We start from the raw sequence: 16,672 nt of genomic DNA on the forward strand, positions 1-16,672 counted from the left end.
TGGTGCTGTGGCTCAAGCAAAAGAAACTCGGACAGTGCCCAGGCCCTGAGTTCAAGCTTAGGACTAGCAAAAGACAACAAACAACAAAAACCCTGAGAAGCCAGGCGTGGTGGCTCACGCCTGTAACTACTCAGGAGGCTGAGATCTGAGGCTCAAGGTTCAAAGCCAGCCCGAGACTTTTTTTTTTGGCCAGGCCTTGAACTCAGGGCCTGGTCACTGTCCTTGGGCTTTCTCAAGGCTAGAGCTCTACCACTTCAGTCAAAGCACCGTATCTGGCTATTTTCTATGTATGTGGTACCAAGGAATCAAATCTGGGTCTTGCTGCATGCTAGGCAAGCACTCTACCACTAGGCTAAACTCCTGGCCCAAGGACCTAAGACTCTTATCTCCAGTTAACTTCTAGAAAATGGGGAAGTGGGGCTTGGTTCTAGGGTAGGGCTGTAGCCTGGAGCTGAAGAGCTCAGGACACCCCCCAGGCCCAAGGGTAGGGGAAGTAGTCTTGAGCTGAAGAGCTCAGGGACAGTGTGTCCAGGCTGAGTTTAAGCCCCATGACCAAAAAAAAAAAAAAAAAAATCTGAGTGCTCCTTGGGGCAGGTCTTAGCTTCTATCCCTAACACAGGGTCTTTCTTGTCCATTGGAGAGTATCCATCTTGAGTTATCAGCTCTCTGGGTTGATAAAGGAGATGAATATATACTGCTCTTTTTTTTTTTTTTTTTTCCTCCCCCAGTCCTAGGGAACTCAGGACCTGAGCACTGTTCTTGGCCTTTTTTCTCAAGGCTTGAGCTCTACCACTTGGGCCTCAGCACCACTCCCGGCTATTTTCTATGTATGTGGTACCAAGGAATTGAACTTAAATCTTCGTGCATGCTAGGCAAGCACCCTTAGCACTAGACCAAACTCCTGCCCCTATACACTGCTCTGATCAAGTGAGCACTGCCCAAGTTTACACTGCTGGGTTCAGAATCTTTGAAGAGCCAGTGCCCTCACCTGGCAGTAGCTGCACCCCAATTCTGCCTCTTGTTTGCCTCTCACCACTCACCAATTTCTACCCTTCAGGCACGTCACCAACAGGAAGCAGCCACAGCTCAGCTGGAGCAGCTTCATCAGGAGGCAAAGAAACAGGACGAAATGCTTAGCAGGGCAGTCCAAGAGAAGGAGGCCCTAGTACGGGACAGAGCAGCCCTAGAGGTGCGGCTGCAGGCTGTGGAACGAGACCGACAGGATCTCAGTGAACAACTTCTAGGACTCAGGTAAGGGCCCAGACCTTGGTCAGCCAAGCTCAGGGAGCTTTGCAAGGCAAAACATAACCATGCTTCCTATCCTAAATATATGAATTCCTACGTGTTATGAATTTATAATTTTCCTCCTCTTCTCTAGGAAGCTATTTCTTAGAACTCAACTCGTATTAGGAAAGGGTCAAGCCAGGTGCGGGGGCTCACACTCCTAATCCTAGCTACTTAGGAAGCTGAGATCTGAGGATTGAGGTTCACAGCCAGCCCAGACACTAAAGACCGTTAACTACTGAAAAACCAGAAGTGCCACTGTGGCTCCAGGAGTAGGGCAGTGTCCTTGAGCTGAAGAGCTCAGGAACAACACCCAAGCCCAGAGTTCAGGCCCCACAACCGACAGAAAGAGGGGGTGGGAAGAAAAGAGTCAGGGGCTTGATGGGTAGGAACTCTTCTCAACTCCTGGTTCTCACAGCTCAGCCAAGGAGCAACTGGAGGGCAATCTGTTTGAGGCCCAACAACGGATTTCTGTGATAGAGGTCACCAAAGGGCAGCTGGAAGTCCAGATTCAAACTATCACTCAAGCTAAGGAAGTAATCCAAGGTAAGAGTCCAACTGGAATGGGACCATTCTGTGGAGATGCTGAGAGCCAGGAAGAATGGTACTGGGGGGCCTTCTCTAGCCATGCTCAGGGCTACTGAGATGGGAGTTGCTCATGAAGTTGGTGGGGGTAGAATGGAAAACAAGAGAATATCATGAGATACAAGAAGCTGGGTAGAGGCTCATAGAGCTGTTTCTTCCTGGTTTTCTAGGGGAAGTAAAGTGCCTGAAGCTGGAACTGGATGCAGAAAGGTGCCGGGCAGAGCACAAAAGGGGTGCAGCTGCCCAACAACTGGCCCAGGTTGAGCAAGAGGGACAGACTGTCCTAGAGCAGCAGAAGATGGCCCATGAAGAAGAAGTGAATCGACTCCTAGAGAAATGGGTAGGTGGTAGAAGTGGTTGGTAAGGAGGAGCAGACATGACCTCCCGTTAGCAATTGTGCCATCAGCTGACTCCTGGTCAGCTGATGATAACTTAGAAGAGGAAAATTTAGTTACTAAGTTATGTATAATCTAATTTCTAGCTATTAAAGGAGTTAATAACTAAGTAAACATTAAGGTTGGTTTCTGGCTGAGTACTGTAGCTCAGGCATTCTAGCTATTTGGGAGACTGAGATTTGCCAATCACAGTCAGAAGCCAGCCTGGGCACTAAAGAATGTAAGACTCTTATCTCCAATTAACCACCAGAAAACTGGAAGTAGAGCTCAAAGTGGTAAATGCTAGCTAGCTGTAAGTAGAAAAGCTCAGGAACAATGCCAATGAACGACAAAACAATAGTTTCTGATAAGTTCTGCATTTGTGTTAACCATTATTACTATGTTTTTAAAGAATGTATAGAACATATAGAATGTCAACAGTGAATAGAGGGGCCGGGAGTTTGGCCTAGTGGTTAAAGTGCTTGCCTAGCATGCATGAAGACCTGGGTTTGATTCCTTGGTACCACATACATAGAAAAAAAAAAAGCCGGAAGTGGTGCTGAGGCTCAAGTGGTAGAGCTCTAGCCTTGAGAAAGTCCAAGGACAGTTCTCAGGCCCTGAGCTCAAGCCCAGGACTGGCAAACAAACAAACAAACAAATAAATAAATTCTTTAAAAACAAAAACAAAAAAAAAAAAACAGTGAATAGACCCTGGGATTGATGGTTATTAAACTGGTCCCAGGTTATAAATTTTTTGCTCACTATTCTTTGATGCATGCTAGGCTTTCTGTTTAGATTTTATTTTCCTCCTCCTCCTCCTCCTCCTCCTCCTTCTCCTCGTCCTCCTCCTCGTCCTCCTCCTCTTCCTCCTCCTCCTTTCTGTCACTGGGCTTGAATTCTGGACTTGGGCCCTATCCCTGAGCTCTTCAGCTCAAAGTTAATGCTCTACTATTTGAGCCATAGGGCCACTTTCGGTTTTCTGGTGGTTAATTGGAGATAAGAGTGTCATGGAGGGGCTGGGAGTTTGGCCTAGTGGTAGAGTGCTTGCCTAGCATGCACTAAGACCAGGGTTCGATTCCTTGGTACCACATACGTAGAAAAAGCCAGAAATGGTGCTGAGGCTCAAGTGGTAGAGCTCTAGCCTTGAGAAAGCCCAAGGACAGTGCTCAGGCCCTGCGCTCAAGCCCGGGACTAGCAAAAAAAAAAAAAAAAGTGTCATGGACTTCCATGCCCAGGCTGGCTTGGAACCTTGATCCTTAGATCTCAGCCTCCTGAGTAGCTAGGATTACAGGTGTGAGCCACCAGCGTCCGGCATCTTTTTTTTTTTTTATTGCCATTCCTGGGGCTCAAATTCAGGACCTTGCATGGTTCCTCAGCTCCATTTGCTCACAGCTAGCACTCTTCCATTTGAGCCACATTCCCAGCCCCTGGAGATAGTCCAAAATGTTTTTTATTTTACTTTTATTTGTGTATGTCGGTGTGTGTCAGGGGGCTTGAACTCTGGGCCTAGGCACTGTCCCTAAACACTTCCGCTCTAGGCTACTGCTCTACCACTTGAGCCACATGGTTTTCTGGTAGTTATTTGAAGATAAAGAGACTCACAGACTTTCATGCCTGGGCTGGCTTTGAGCCTCGATCTTCAGATCTCAGACTCCTGAGTAGCTAGGATTACAGGAATGAGCCACCTGCAGTCTCCAATTTTGCCAGTACTGGCTTCTTTTTTGTGGGTCAGTGGGCTTGAACTCGGCCTGGGCACTGTCTCTGAGCTCTTCAGCTCAAGGCTACCGTCCTACCCTTGAGCCTAGCCCCACTTCCCCATTTTCTAGAGGTTAATTGGAGATAAAAAAAAAAATCTTAGGTCCTTTTGTGCCTGGCTGGCTTTGAACCTTGATCCTCAGATCTCAGCCTCCTGAGTAGCTATTTTTAGTATGAAAAATAGTTTCACTGAACATAAAAATCAGGTCATAAGCCTTGTGTGGTGGCTCACGCCTATAATCCTAGCTATTCAGGAGGCTAAGATCTGAGGATTATGGTTCAAAAAAGTCTATGAGACTGTTATCTCCAATTAATCACCAGAAAACCAGAATTGGCACAGTGGCTCAAGGACTAGGGTGGTAGCCTCCAGCTGGAATGCTCAGGGACAACACCCAGACCCAGAGTTCAAGTCCCAAGACCAACAAAAAAAAAAAAATCGGGTTATAACCTAAGTCATAGGAGGACCTTTTTTAGTTCTCTTTTTCTTTTCCCTCTTATTCAGAAGATTCCTTGACTATTGGTTGATTAGATAAAAACCAGAATGTTTTCTGTATGTCTGTTGATTGAAAATGTACACTACATGGTTATAAATTTTTTAATACAAGTATATATTTTAATAATCTATAAAATTTTAATAAAATCTAATTATATAATTAATAATAATTGAGTTAACACAAATTTGTAATATGAGGGGGCTTTGTTGTGTTTTGTTTGCTGTGTACTACAGTGTGTACGCTGTGCCTTGTGCACAGGTGCTTTACCACCTTTGCCTCCAGGGCTTCATTGTGATTTTTTTTTTTTTTTTTGCCAGTCCTGGGCTTGGGCTCAGTGCTTGAGCACTGTCCTTGGATTTTCTCAAGGATAGCACTCTACCACTTGAGCCTCAGCACCACTTCCGGCTTTTTGCTATGTATGTGGGGTACCGAGGAATCAAACCCAGATCTTCATGCATGCTAAGCAAGCACTCTACCACTAAGCCAAACTCCCGGCCCTCATTGTAATTTTTTTTTTTTTTTTTGCCAGTCCTGGGCTTGAGCTCAGGGCCTGAGCACTGTCCTTGGACTTTCTCAAGGCTAGAGCTCTACCACTTGAGCCTCAGCACCACTTCTGGCTTTTTTCTATATATGTGGTACCGAGGAATCGAACCCGGGTCTTCGTGCATGCTAGGCAAGCACTTTAACCACTAGGCCAAACTCCCAGCCCTCATTGTAATATTTTTAAACATGAATACAGTATACTTTTTTTGTGTGTATGTGTGTGCCAGCCCTGGGGCTTGAACTCAGGGCCTAAGCACTGTCCTTGGGCTTTTACAACTTCATACTTTCTACTGCTTTCCTCCCTCTCTTACAAAGCATACTTCCTAATTTTCCACCTGATGCCTACATCCCCTGAATAGTTTATTAAGCACTTCTACATGCCCACCACTGTGCTGAATATTTTGTTGACATAATAAATGGCGATAAATGATTAGCGAAGTCACTCAGTGGTGCATGGCCAGTAAGTGGTAGAATAGGGATTAAGAGCTTAGACTTCTGGTCTCAGAGACCATAGCTCGCTGATAGAATGTGTGCCTAGCATGCCCAAAGTCCTGACTACCAACAAACTAACAAAAAACCATAATGGAGCACTCCTGTAGTCCTGTCTACTCAAGAAACTGTGATCTAAGAATCACAGTTTGGAGCCAGCCTAAGCAGACAAATCCATGGAATTTTTATCTGCTATTAACCATCAAAAAGCCAGATGTAGAGGAGACATAGCTTAAGTGGTAAACTATTTGTGATCAGAAAAAGAGCCTCATGAGTGTAAGTTCAAGCTCCAATACCATCAGAAAAAAAAGCACAAACTCCTAGCCATTTCTGCTCTGTCCATGTGTCTACATCTTCAAATTGGTTAATTAGCTTCAGTTTTATTCCTTTAATAACAACGGCCTGTTTTATTTTATTTCATACCTGTATTGGGGCTTGAATTTAGAGCCTCGGTGCTGTCCCTGAACTTTTGCTGCTCAAGATAGGTGCTCTGTCTCTTGAGCCACAGCTCCACTTCCGGCTTTTTGGTGATTAATTTAGAGATCAATGTCTCATGGAGCCCTGGGAATATGGCTTAGTGGTAGAGTACTTGCCTAGTATGCATGAAACCTGGGTTTCAATCCTCAGTACCACATAAACAGAAAAAGCTGGAAGTGGCGCTGTGGCTCAAGTGGTACAGTGCTATTCCTGAGCAAAAAGAAGCTTGGCTGACTTTGACTGTGATCCTCAGGTCTCAGTCTCCTGAGGAGCTAGGATTATAGGCGTGAGATACCAGCCCCCTGCTAAGGTGATGGCTTTGAAAAAAACATTAGTACCTTATATGAGGAGCTTTAGAAAGTACATTTACCTATATTGGAGTAGTAGAGATTCTTACTCCAAACTGGTTCTGCTGCTTCCCCTTTTCACTTAGTGGTTTCTGACTACATCCTTTCTTTCATATGGCCAGGAGAAAGAACGCTCCCTGCACCAGCAGGAGCTAGATAAGGCCCTAGAGAGCCTAGAAAGGGAAAGAATGGAACTAGAAATGAGGCTAAAGGAGCAGCAGGCAGAAACCGAGGCTATCCAAGCCCAGAGGGAAGAGGAACGGACCCAGGCGGACAATGCCCTGTGCCAGGTGGGTAGCTGGGAGGAATAGAACTGCGCATCCTTCTGCAGTCCTCCAACGTTTGGTCACTTCCTTTCCTACGACCAGAAGAGAGTCACTCACTTCTCTACCAATAGTGGGGTGGTCTGTATATTAGCTGAAAGGCAGGCAGTATGCCATTCTTCCTGAGGGAGGGTTTACATTTACCACATCCTGTCAGCCTGCAAACCAGTGGCAGTCTCTGTACTTCCTGGTTCTGAGTCATTGCTCTCAGACTTTCCTTTTCCTTCAGCCCCCACTCTAATTGCTGGAAGAGCCCTGGAGCAGCTAGGATGTGCATGTAGCCTTCTGAATGAGCATGATAACTCAGAGCCAACAAGCCTTTGCCCTTCCTACCCTCCACAGATGCAGCTGGAAACAGAGAAGGAGAGAGTGTCCCTCTTGGAGACCCTGCTGCAGACCCAGAAGGAGCTTGCAGATGCCAGCCAACAGCTGGAACGACTGAGGCAAGACATGAAGGTTCAGAAGTTAAAGGAGCAGGTATGGAAGATAATTCTGGTGTTCACTTACCTATCAACAAGGAATAGTTCTTTGGTACTTCGTAAGCACTGTGCGTTGTGCTCTGTGCTGATGTAGGGCAGATTGTGGCCCACTAATCGATAGGATGGATACAGTCCATCCCTGAGGATGCCCTCAGTCTGTATTCTGATGGCAGAGACAGACACAAAATGAGCAGATCCAAAGTAAATGAGATAGATAGATTATACTTAGTTCTGAGTTGAAAATAAGTAAGATGACATAATTGAGAGTGATTGAGAGTGACCACTTTAGACAGAGTGGTCAGGGAAGACCTCACTAAGACAATGACATGCTAGCTAAAATTGAAGTTCAAAAGAAGCCAACACCAAAGCCAGGCACGATGGCACATGCCTATAATCCTAGCTACTCAAGAGGCTGAAATCTAAGGATCACAGTTCCAAGCCAGTCCGGCCACAAATGACCCTGAGACTCTAATCTCTAATTAATCATTAAAAAATGGGAAGTGGGGCTGTGGCTCAAGGGGCAGGTTGGTAACCTTGAACTGAAGAGTTCAGGGATAGTGTCCAGGCCCAGAGTTCAAGCTTCATGACCCACCCTCCCCCCCCCCAAAAAAAAGCTAATACCATGGCACAAAATTTGATGCCTAACTAGATGCTGGTGGTTCATGCCTATAATCCTAGTTACTCAGGTAGCTCAGGTCTGAAGATTGGCCCTGGCATTAAATTCCCCATGAGACTCTTATCTCCAATTAACCATTGAAAAACTAGAAGGCACTCTGGCTCAAAGTGGTAAAACATTAACCTTGAGCAGAAGAGCTCAGGGACAGTCTGCAGGCCCTGAGTTCAAGCCTACAACTGACAAAAAGAAGAAAGATGCCAAAGGAGAGGAGCCAGACACATGCAATATATTATATTCTATTTATATGAAATGCCCACAATAAACAAACCTTTAGAAACAGAGTAGATTCTCATGGTTAGGAGGTAAAATGAAGGATATCTGTTAATGGGATGCTCTGGGTAATGGAAATGTTCTAAAATTGATTATAGTGATAGTTGTAAAACTGTGACTATACCAAAAAACACTGAATTGTACACTATGAGTAAATCATATGGTAGTGATTATAACTCAATAAAACGTTGGGAGGGTAAAAAATAAAATAAAATCTGGTGGAAGGAAGGAAGGAAGAAAATCTGGCACAATAAAGGCCAAACCCTGTGTCAAAACTTAAAGAAATAAAAATGGCTGGAATGCTGCTCAGCAGTAGAGGATTTGTCCTGTGTGCATGAGGGACTAGGTTTATGCTTGGGCCACAGCCTCAGCCATTGGTTATTTTAAAGATGGAGTCTAGTGAGATGGGTTTATGTTGCTTTGTTTTGTGTGTATGTATGTGTGTGTCCTAGTTCTGGGATTTGAACTCAGGGCATGGACACTGTCCCTGAGTTTTTGTGCTCAAGGCTAATGCTCTACCACTTGAGCCACATCTCTACGTCTAGCTATTTGGGGTAGTTAATTGGAGAAAAAAGTCTCTAGCCTTTTCTACTCTATCTGGCTTTGAACCACAATCTTCAGATCTCATCATCCTGAGTAGTTGATTGCAGGCTTCAGTTACCAGTGCCAGGCCCTCGTTAACTTTTTTTTTTTTTTTTTTTGCCAGTCCTGGGGTTTGAACTCAGAGCCTGGACACTATCCCTGAGATTCTTTCTGCTCCAGGCTAATATTCTACCACTTGAGCCACAGTGCTATTTCTGATTAAATGATACTAAGAGGACTTTATAACATTCCCAGCTCCTCTAGTTAACTTTTTTGTTTTTCTTTGTTTTTTGCCAGTCCTGGGTCTTGAACTCAGGACCTGCGCACTGTCCCTGAGCTTCTTTTGCTCAAGGCTAACGCTCTACCACTTGATCTACAACACTATTTCTGGCTTTTTCTGTTTATATGGTACTGAGGAATTAAACCTAGGGCTTCATGCATATGAAGCAAGCACTCTACCACTAAGACCTCTAGTTAACTTTTATATCTGGACTTTCGTCAAACCACCGATCTCCAACCTGAGCCTCCTAAGAAGCTAGGGCTACAGGCATGAGTCACTGGTGCTCAGCTACACATAGTTTTTCTTCTTTTTAATACTAGAGAGCAAACCGAAGACCTTCCTGCTAAGACAAACACTCAACCACTTAGCCCTCTGTATCTATTTAATAAATTCCCTCAGTTGGATGAGTGAGGAAGGCAGACTGTGTGAGTAGGAGTCAAATCATCTAGTGGAAGTAAGGATATAGACAGGAAAGGAGGCTGTTGCTAGGGTCTGGTGGGCCTGGTTAAGGGATTATTACAATGAAGCCTAGATAAGCCTGGGTATTTTATGAGGAAAGAGAATAGGAAGTGAGAAACAACTTAGATTGGTCGTTCCTACCTTAGCTCTTGGCCAGCCCTACAGAAAGACATTTATACCAGCAGATTTCAAGACCTATCCTCCTCTCCTTCCCACTCCAGCCCCCAGGGCAAGCTTTCCTGAGCTTACTGATTGTTTCCCCTCTGCAGGAAACTGTTGGTATGCTACACACTCAACTCCAGGAGGCTCAACGGGAGCTGACAATGGCAGCTCAGCGACACAGAGAAGACATTGCTGCCCTCCAAGAAAAGGGCAGCACACTGCTGCAGGACAAAATAAACCTGCAGAAGCAGGTTCCTCTTCCCAATCCTGCCTTTCAGTCTCTCCCAGAACAGTCAGGCCCTCCCCTCTGCAGGACCCTGCTGCCTGAGCTTAGGAGGACAGGGATAGACCTCAACTCTGAGTGAAAAGCTGCCAGGTTACTGTCAATTGAAGATATTTAGAGCAATGCCCCTAGCCAAGCTGTTTTGCTGATTATTTGGAGATGGTCTCTTGCTTGGTTTTAAACCTTGAGCCTCCTGAGTAGCCAGGATTACAGGTGTTGAGACCCTGGTACCTGGTAGGACAAAATTTCAATTTTTTTTTCTTCTCATCCTAAATTCAATTCTTTTGCCTTTTTTTTTTTTTTTTTTTTACTTTAACAGTTTTACCCAGCTAGCCTAGGCTGGCCTCAAACAATTACACAGATTTTAGCTTACTGTAGTGGTATATACCTAGAAATAGTGTACAGTTACTTAGAAGACAGAGGCAGGAGAATTGAGAAATGAAACAGTCTCAGGAAAATTAGTGAAATCCTATGTCAAAACCAATTATAAAAATAAAGGGCTTGGGCCAGGATTATGACCTAGTGGTATAGTACTTGCCTACCATGCACAAAGCCCTAGGTTTGATTCCTGGCACTACATACACAGAAAGAGCTGGAAATGGTGCTGTGGCAAGTAGCTAGGATTATAGACATGAACCATTGATGACTGGTTTAAGTCCAGTTATATACCAGATTGTGTTCCTTTCTTCAAAATCCTATAGTAGATGATATTCTTAATTTTTATTTAAAAATATATAATCACAGCTAGGTGTCATTGGCTCATGCCTATAATCCTAGCTACGGAAGAGGCTAGTATTTGGAGGATAGCAGTTCCAAACAAGCCAGAGTGGGACTCCCATCTCCAGTTCATTTGCAAAGTGCCAGATTGGAGACATGATTCAAGTGAGTATCAGCCATGAGCAAGCAAGCCAAGTAACAGGGTAAGGCCCTTGGTTCAAGCCCTAGTACTGGTTCAAGCTTGGTACTGGTCACTATAAATTTATCCCCCATTTTGCCTTTGCGTGTTGTATTTATCCAAGATTTTTATTCATATCTGTCTTTATATAGTACTTGTGAGGCTGGAGATAGATAGCTAAGCTAGATGCTTTCAAGGAACAGAGGTTAAAAACAGTGTATGGATTGATGGAACCTCCCGTGCTATAGAAATAGGTCACCTCCTGTGATACATCTTGTAGGGCCCTAAAGCCATAGGCTAGAAGCATCCTCTCACTTGCCCTCTGTGCTGCTGTCTGGTTCTTATGCCCATAACCTTGCAGGTGGAGGGCTTGAAGTCTCAGATGGTGGCCCAAGATAACTCCTACAGGCTGGTGGAGCAAGAGGTTCAGGAGAAACTGAAAGAAGCCCAGGAGTGCAGTCGAATTCAGGAGGAACTAGAGAGAGAGAAAGCCAGGTAGGCTAGACACAGAGGCTTTGCCTTTCTAACTACAAAGGTTATGTGGCAATAATCTGACAGTTCTTTGCTGGTCAGTCATATCATCTTTCATGTCTAGCTCTGGGATATATGTGCAGCCATGTGGAGAAGGATGTATTCCTGCCCTAAAAGCTGAAATTTCATTCATGTACTAAATACTTGGAGACACTATGCCAGAATTAGGGACACAGTGATAAATAGGACAATGTAGTCCCTGCCTCAGTAGAACTTATAATTTTGTAGGGAAGACTTTAATCAAGTAATAATTACAGACTATGACACTTTGTATGGGGGGGCGGGGGGAACAGTGTGAAGGGGCTGTGACTGTGGCCTAGTGGTAGAGTGCTTGCCTAACATGCATGAAGCCCTGGGTTCTATTCCTTGGTACCACATTCACAGAAAAAACTGGAAGTGGTGCTGTGGTTCAAAGGGTAATGCACTAGCCTTGTGGAAAGCCCAAGGACAGTGCTCAGATCCTGAATCCAAGTCCCAGGACTGGCAAGAAAAGGTGGGGGGGGGGACAGTGTGAAGTTGAAGTAAGAAGGGCGAGCAATCTGCTTTAGAAAGATATTGAGGAAAGCCTTTTTTCAGAAGATTGCATTTAAACTAACACTGACACTTGAATTGGAGTTACCCACATAAAGGAGTAAAGGAAAATTCTAAACAGTAGATCAGAAATCCTGTTCAAGGCCCTGAGATGAAGTGTGGAGAGCTAGACAAATCTCATTCAGGATGTTGTAGGCCTCAGCAAAGGCTTAGTGGGTTTTGTTTTGTTTTTCAAGACAGTTCTTGGGCTTGAACTCAGTGCCTGCATACAGTCACTGAGTTTGGTGGTTGTCATGGAGCGTTTTTTGCTCAAAGCTAAAGCGTTTTGCTCACAGCTCCACTTACAGAGTTTAGGTGGTTAATTGGAATAAAGTTAGTGGGTGGTGGCTCATGCCTATAATCCTTGCTACTCTGGAGGCTGAGATCTGAGGATCAAGGTTCCAAGCCAGCCCGGGCACAAAAGGACTTGAGACTCTTATGTCCAATTAATGTCAAAAAAAGGGAAATGGGGCTTGGCTCAAGGGTAGGGTGGTAGCCTTGAGCTGAAGAACTCAGGGACAGCGCTCAGGCTGAGATCAAGCCCCAGTACCCACTTAAAAAAAAAAACAACAGTATTGTGGGCTTTCCGGTGCATGCTGGCTTTGAACTGCAATCCTTAGGTCTCGGGCCTCCTGACTAGAATTATCAGCAGGACCTACCCGTGCCCAGTTTCCAAGCTTTTTGTTCAAGGTTAGTTCTCTCCAACTTGAGCCACAGCTTTACTTTTGACTTTATTTTGAAGGTAAATGTGGCTTAGTGGTCAAGTGCTTGCCTAGAATACATGAAGCCCTGGGTTAGATTCTTTAATACCACATAAGTAGAAAAAGCTGGAAGTGGCCCTGTGGCTCAAGTGGTAGAGTGTTAGTCTTGAGAAAGCCCAAGGACAGTGCCCAGGCCCCGAGTTCAAGCTCCAGGATTAGCAAAGAAAAGAAAAGGGACAGATCATTTTGGTAGTAACAGAGGCGGTAAGAACATCTGGAAACCAGTACAAATAGCAAGATGAGAGATACTAAGTTTGGTTCTGGGTAGGTAATAGGGAAGAGGAGGATAGAGTCTAAGGGGATACTCAGAGAATTACTTAATTCTGTGTAGTGATGGATTGGATATGACTAGGATGAAGGGGTGAAGAGGTCCGGGTTTCTGTATTGTTATCCTGTGATAAAGAGAGGCTAAAGAGAAAAGTAGGAGATGATTAGGTTAAAGGTGGAAGTTCAGAAGGCATGAGAATATTGTACATACTGAATTTGATATATGTGAAATGTAGTAGAGAAGAATAAATAAGTTGGAATGAGGTAATTATCTAGGAGCACTTAGTAGGTATTCAATAAATGGTACCTTTTATGGTGACACTGAAATTATTACTATTTCTATTTTAATTATTAATGCTAGGATTTGAACAGACCAATTCTTACTACTAGAGAGAATAACCTACCCTGTGACCCCTTTATTTTTAGCTTGACTCTGTCACTGGTGGAGAAGGAACAGAGACTCATTGTTTTACAAGAAACTGACTCTGTTCAACAGCAAGAGCTGAACTCCTTGCGCCAGGCCATGCAGGAGGCCCAGAAAGTACAGAAAGAGCTCAGTATGCAGGTACTTTCCTCTGTGGCTATAAGCCCTGCTTCTTGGTGGAGAATACTTCTCTTTTTCCTAATAATAGGACAGGCTGCGTCTCAACAGCCCTGTGAAAAGAGGAAAACTAGAGGTGGGCAGGGTTAGGTTGGGGAATCTGACTCAGACGAGAATAGCCCCTATAGGGAACCTGACAGCTGAAACAGAGCATCCAGAGGGGCACAACCCAGGCAGGCCTAGTCCATGCATAGCCCATTTGCACCTGTGCTTGGCCTGTTGGCAAGACATAGCAGTGAGAATTGAAAATAGGAGGAAATACTGCAAGTAGATAATAGCAAGGCACCTTCTAGAGATTCCTTCTTCTCTTTGCTGTACCCGTGCAACTTGAGGGGAAGTAAAGGAGTAAAAGACTGGTAAAGACCTCCTTTAGACAGTCTACATTTTACTACTGGAGGTTTCAGAACAGAGATCAGAAGAGGGAGCTGACAAATCTGTCTGCTTGGGAAACTGGAGCCCTAGCCCATTAGTTAGTCTTGGCCCCAGTGTCTGGGCCCAGCTGGTCATCTCCCAGTGTCAGATCTAGAGTGCCACTCATCTCAGAGTCCTCCCTGTCCACTAGAGAGCTGAGTCTTCTACTGAAACTTTTCTTGCTCTGGTAAGGTCTGTATAGGGATTGGGTTGACTGAAGCCTGGAAGCATATCTACTCCCTATTCAAAATGAGTCCACTTCCTCCCTGGCAGGTGGAATTCCTCAGGCAGGAGGTAAAGAAAAGGGAAGCTGACCTTGTGGCCCAGGAAGCACAGCTGCTGGAGGAGCTGGAGGCCTGTCGTGTCACAGAACAGCAGCTTCGAGCTTCCTTGTGGACCCAGGAAGCCAAGACAGTGCAACTGCAGCTGCGCCTGTGCAGCACTGAGAGCCAGCTGGAGGCTCTGGCGGCAGAGCAGCAGCCTGTCAACCAGGCCCAGGCTCAGCTGGCCAACCTCTACTCTGTCCTGCAAGAGGCTCTGGGATCTATACATGAAAACAGACCTGAACTAAGGGGAGGAGGAGACTCTGCTACCCCACTCTGGGGCCCTGAGTCAGGTGAGGCCAACACCCTAAAACTTAAGTCCTTTGAGCCAAAAGCAGGCATAGCTCCCAGGGGAGAAGTGAGAGAAATGGAGATTCTTAAGCAATAGTGTATCAAGGTTAAGGATTCAAGGTTAAGGACTCATTCTATGTGAGGTTGTTTTTTTGTTTTGTTTTGTTTTGTTTTGTTTTTTGAACCCCATCTCTGCTATTTGCTAGATGTGTGACCAAGGAAGAATCATCTAATGTTTTCTGAGCTTGTTTTTCCTCAACTATAAAAGGAGAATGTTCAAAATACTTACATATCTTAGTATTTTTCCAAGGAGCTAGTGAGATTATAACTGTATGTAGCTCCTGCAGTCTCTGGCATATAAATGCAACATTGACTACCATTATCTCGTTCCCACCATAGTGTCTGGCATGTACATAAATGAACTGCCAAGAGAGAAGTCGGGGAGAGATGTTTCTTTACATAGTGGCAGCCCGGTAAGGAGGTTTTCCTTCATTTCTTCAGACCAGAATGGAGCTAGAAGCCTATTTAAGAGAGGACCCCTCTTGACTGCGCTCACAGCTGAGGCCGTGGCATCTGGTCTCCACAAGCTTCACCAAGACCTGTGCAAGACTCAGCAGGCACGGGTAGGTTCTCTGTCCTCTTTCATTAAACTCCAGCTCTGCTGAAAAGGCTGAGACACACTATGCAGTTTGCCCTGAGATCCTGTTGGAATGAGTTATATCACTTACTACCTGGCAACTGGGACCCATGCAGTTGGATCTCCTGGGCCTTGTTTTCACTTGCAAAGCAAGGCAGATAAGGCCTCCCAGGACTGTTGTGAGGATTAAGTGAATAACTGCAAGATCTGAATACATGTGTCATTTTATTTTGCATCATTTTCTCTCAGCCATGAATTTATTTTTGGTACCCAGATGTGGCAGGGTTGGAGACCATTGAGAGTTGAGGCTGCTGTTTATAAACTCATTCTGGACATAAAACTGAACTAAAGGGCCCACAAATTCCATCTTGAGTGCCACCCATAGACCAGCCACTCTGAGCAGGTGATACAAAGAGAAAAACTGGTCTCTTCTGTCCTTAGGAAGACTTGGTTGAGAGACCAAACTATTCTGATAGAAAATAACAGATAGGACTAATTAGCTTCTTTGCAGAAATAAATGATGCACTGTTGGAAAGAGGAGAAACAGCGTCTCCTAGAAGCTTAGAGAGGGCTAGAAAGACCAGGTAAAAAGGTGACTTTGGCATAATTTTTAGGTAGGCATTTGGAAGGGAAGAAATGCACCCTGAGGGGCTGGGGCATGGCCTAGTGATAGGACAAAGCCCTGGGTTCCATTCCTCATTACTGGAAGAGGTACTGTCCAAGGACAATGCCCAGGCCTTGACGTCAAGCCCCAGGACTGGCAAAAATGAGAAAGAAAGAAAGGAAGAAAGAAAGAAAGAAAGAAAGAAAGAAGGAAAGAAAGAGGAAGGAAGGAAGAGAGGAAGGAAGGAATCAAGCTTGAAATAAGGAGTTCTTTTTCAAAAGACTTAGACAATAGATCAGAGGGTCTTTCTGATTCAAATCAATTGCAACAAACCTGTCTTTAGGAAGGAAGAAAAAGGAGGAGGGGAAGAGGAGGAGGAAGAAGAAGAAAGAAAAGGAGGAAGCTCACACCTGTAATCCTATACTCAGGAGGCTGAGATCTGAGAATTAAGGTTCAAAGCCAGCCCTGGCACTAATGACCAAGATCTTCAGACTCTTATCTCCAATTAACCACTAGAAAACTGGAAGTGGCACTGTGGCCAAGGGGTAGGACGGTAGCCTTGAGCTGAAGAGCTCAGGGACAACACCCAGGCCCAGAGTTCAAGCCTCACAACCAACCAAAAACATTTTTTTTTAATTGTTGCTAAAAAAAAAAACAAAAGCCCTAAGCCAGGCACGACGGCTCACACCTATAATCCTAGCTACTCAGAAGCCTGAGATCTAAGGATCAAAGTTCAAAGCCAGCTATGCACTAAAGAATGTGAGACTCTTATCTTCAATTAATCACTAGAAAACAATAAGTGGGTCTGTAGCTCAAGGGGTAGAGCAGTAACCTTGAGCTGAAGAGCTCAGGGACAGCACCCAGGCTGAGTTCAAGCCCCATGACCCACAAAAAAAAAGCCCTCAAGTTGCTGAGAGTG

At 44.9% G+C, this 16,672-nt stretch overlaps 1 protein-coding gene across 7 annotated transcripts in view; it reads left to right on the top strand.

Moving 5' to 3' along the window:
• Positions 1-16,672, top strand: part of Cep250 (centrosomal protein 250) — a 49,635-nt gene that overhangs the window by 18,870 nt on the left and 14,093 nt on the right. For 5 of the 7 annotated variants that reach the window (XM_090352229.1, XM_090352231.1, XM_090352230.1 and 2 more), the window contains 10 exons: positions 1,058-1,251; positions 1,703-1,830; positions 2,040-2,209; positions 6,471-6,638; positions 7,014-7,148; positions 9,687-9,830; positions 11,119-11,252; positions 13,313-13,451; positions 14,172-14,514; positions 15,014-15,135. In XM_090352229.1, the coding sequence (XP_090208355.1) occupies positions 1,058-1,251; positions 1,703-1,830; positions 2,040-2,209; positions 6,471-6,638; positions 7,014-7,148; positions 9,687-9,830; positions 11,119-11,252; positions 13,313-13,451; positions 14,172-14,514; positions 15,014-15,135 (1,677 nt within the window). The remainder of the gene's footprint in view (positions 1-1,057; positions 1,252-1,702; positions 1,831-2,039; positions 2,210-6,470; positions 6,639-7,013; positions 7,149-9,686; positions 9,831-11,118; positions 11,253-13,312; positions 13,452-14,171; positions 14,515-15,013; positions 15,136-16,672) is intronic. The other 2 variants (XM_090352232.1, XM_090352233.1) reach the window with 2 other exon arrangements.

Source organism: Megascapheus bottae, chromosome 18, assembly GCF_031878675.1.
Source record: "Megascapheus bottae isolate mThoBot1 chromosome 18, mThoBot2.hap1, whole genome shotgun sequence".
Classification (NCBI taxonomy): Eukaryota; Metazoa; Chordata; class Mammalia; order Rodentia; family Geomyidae; genus Megascapheus; species Megascapheus bottae.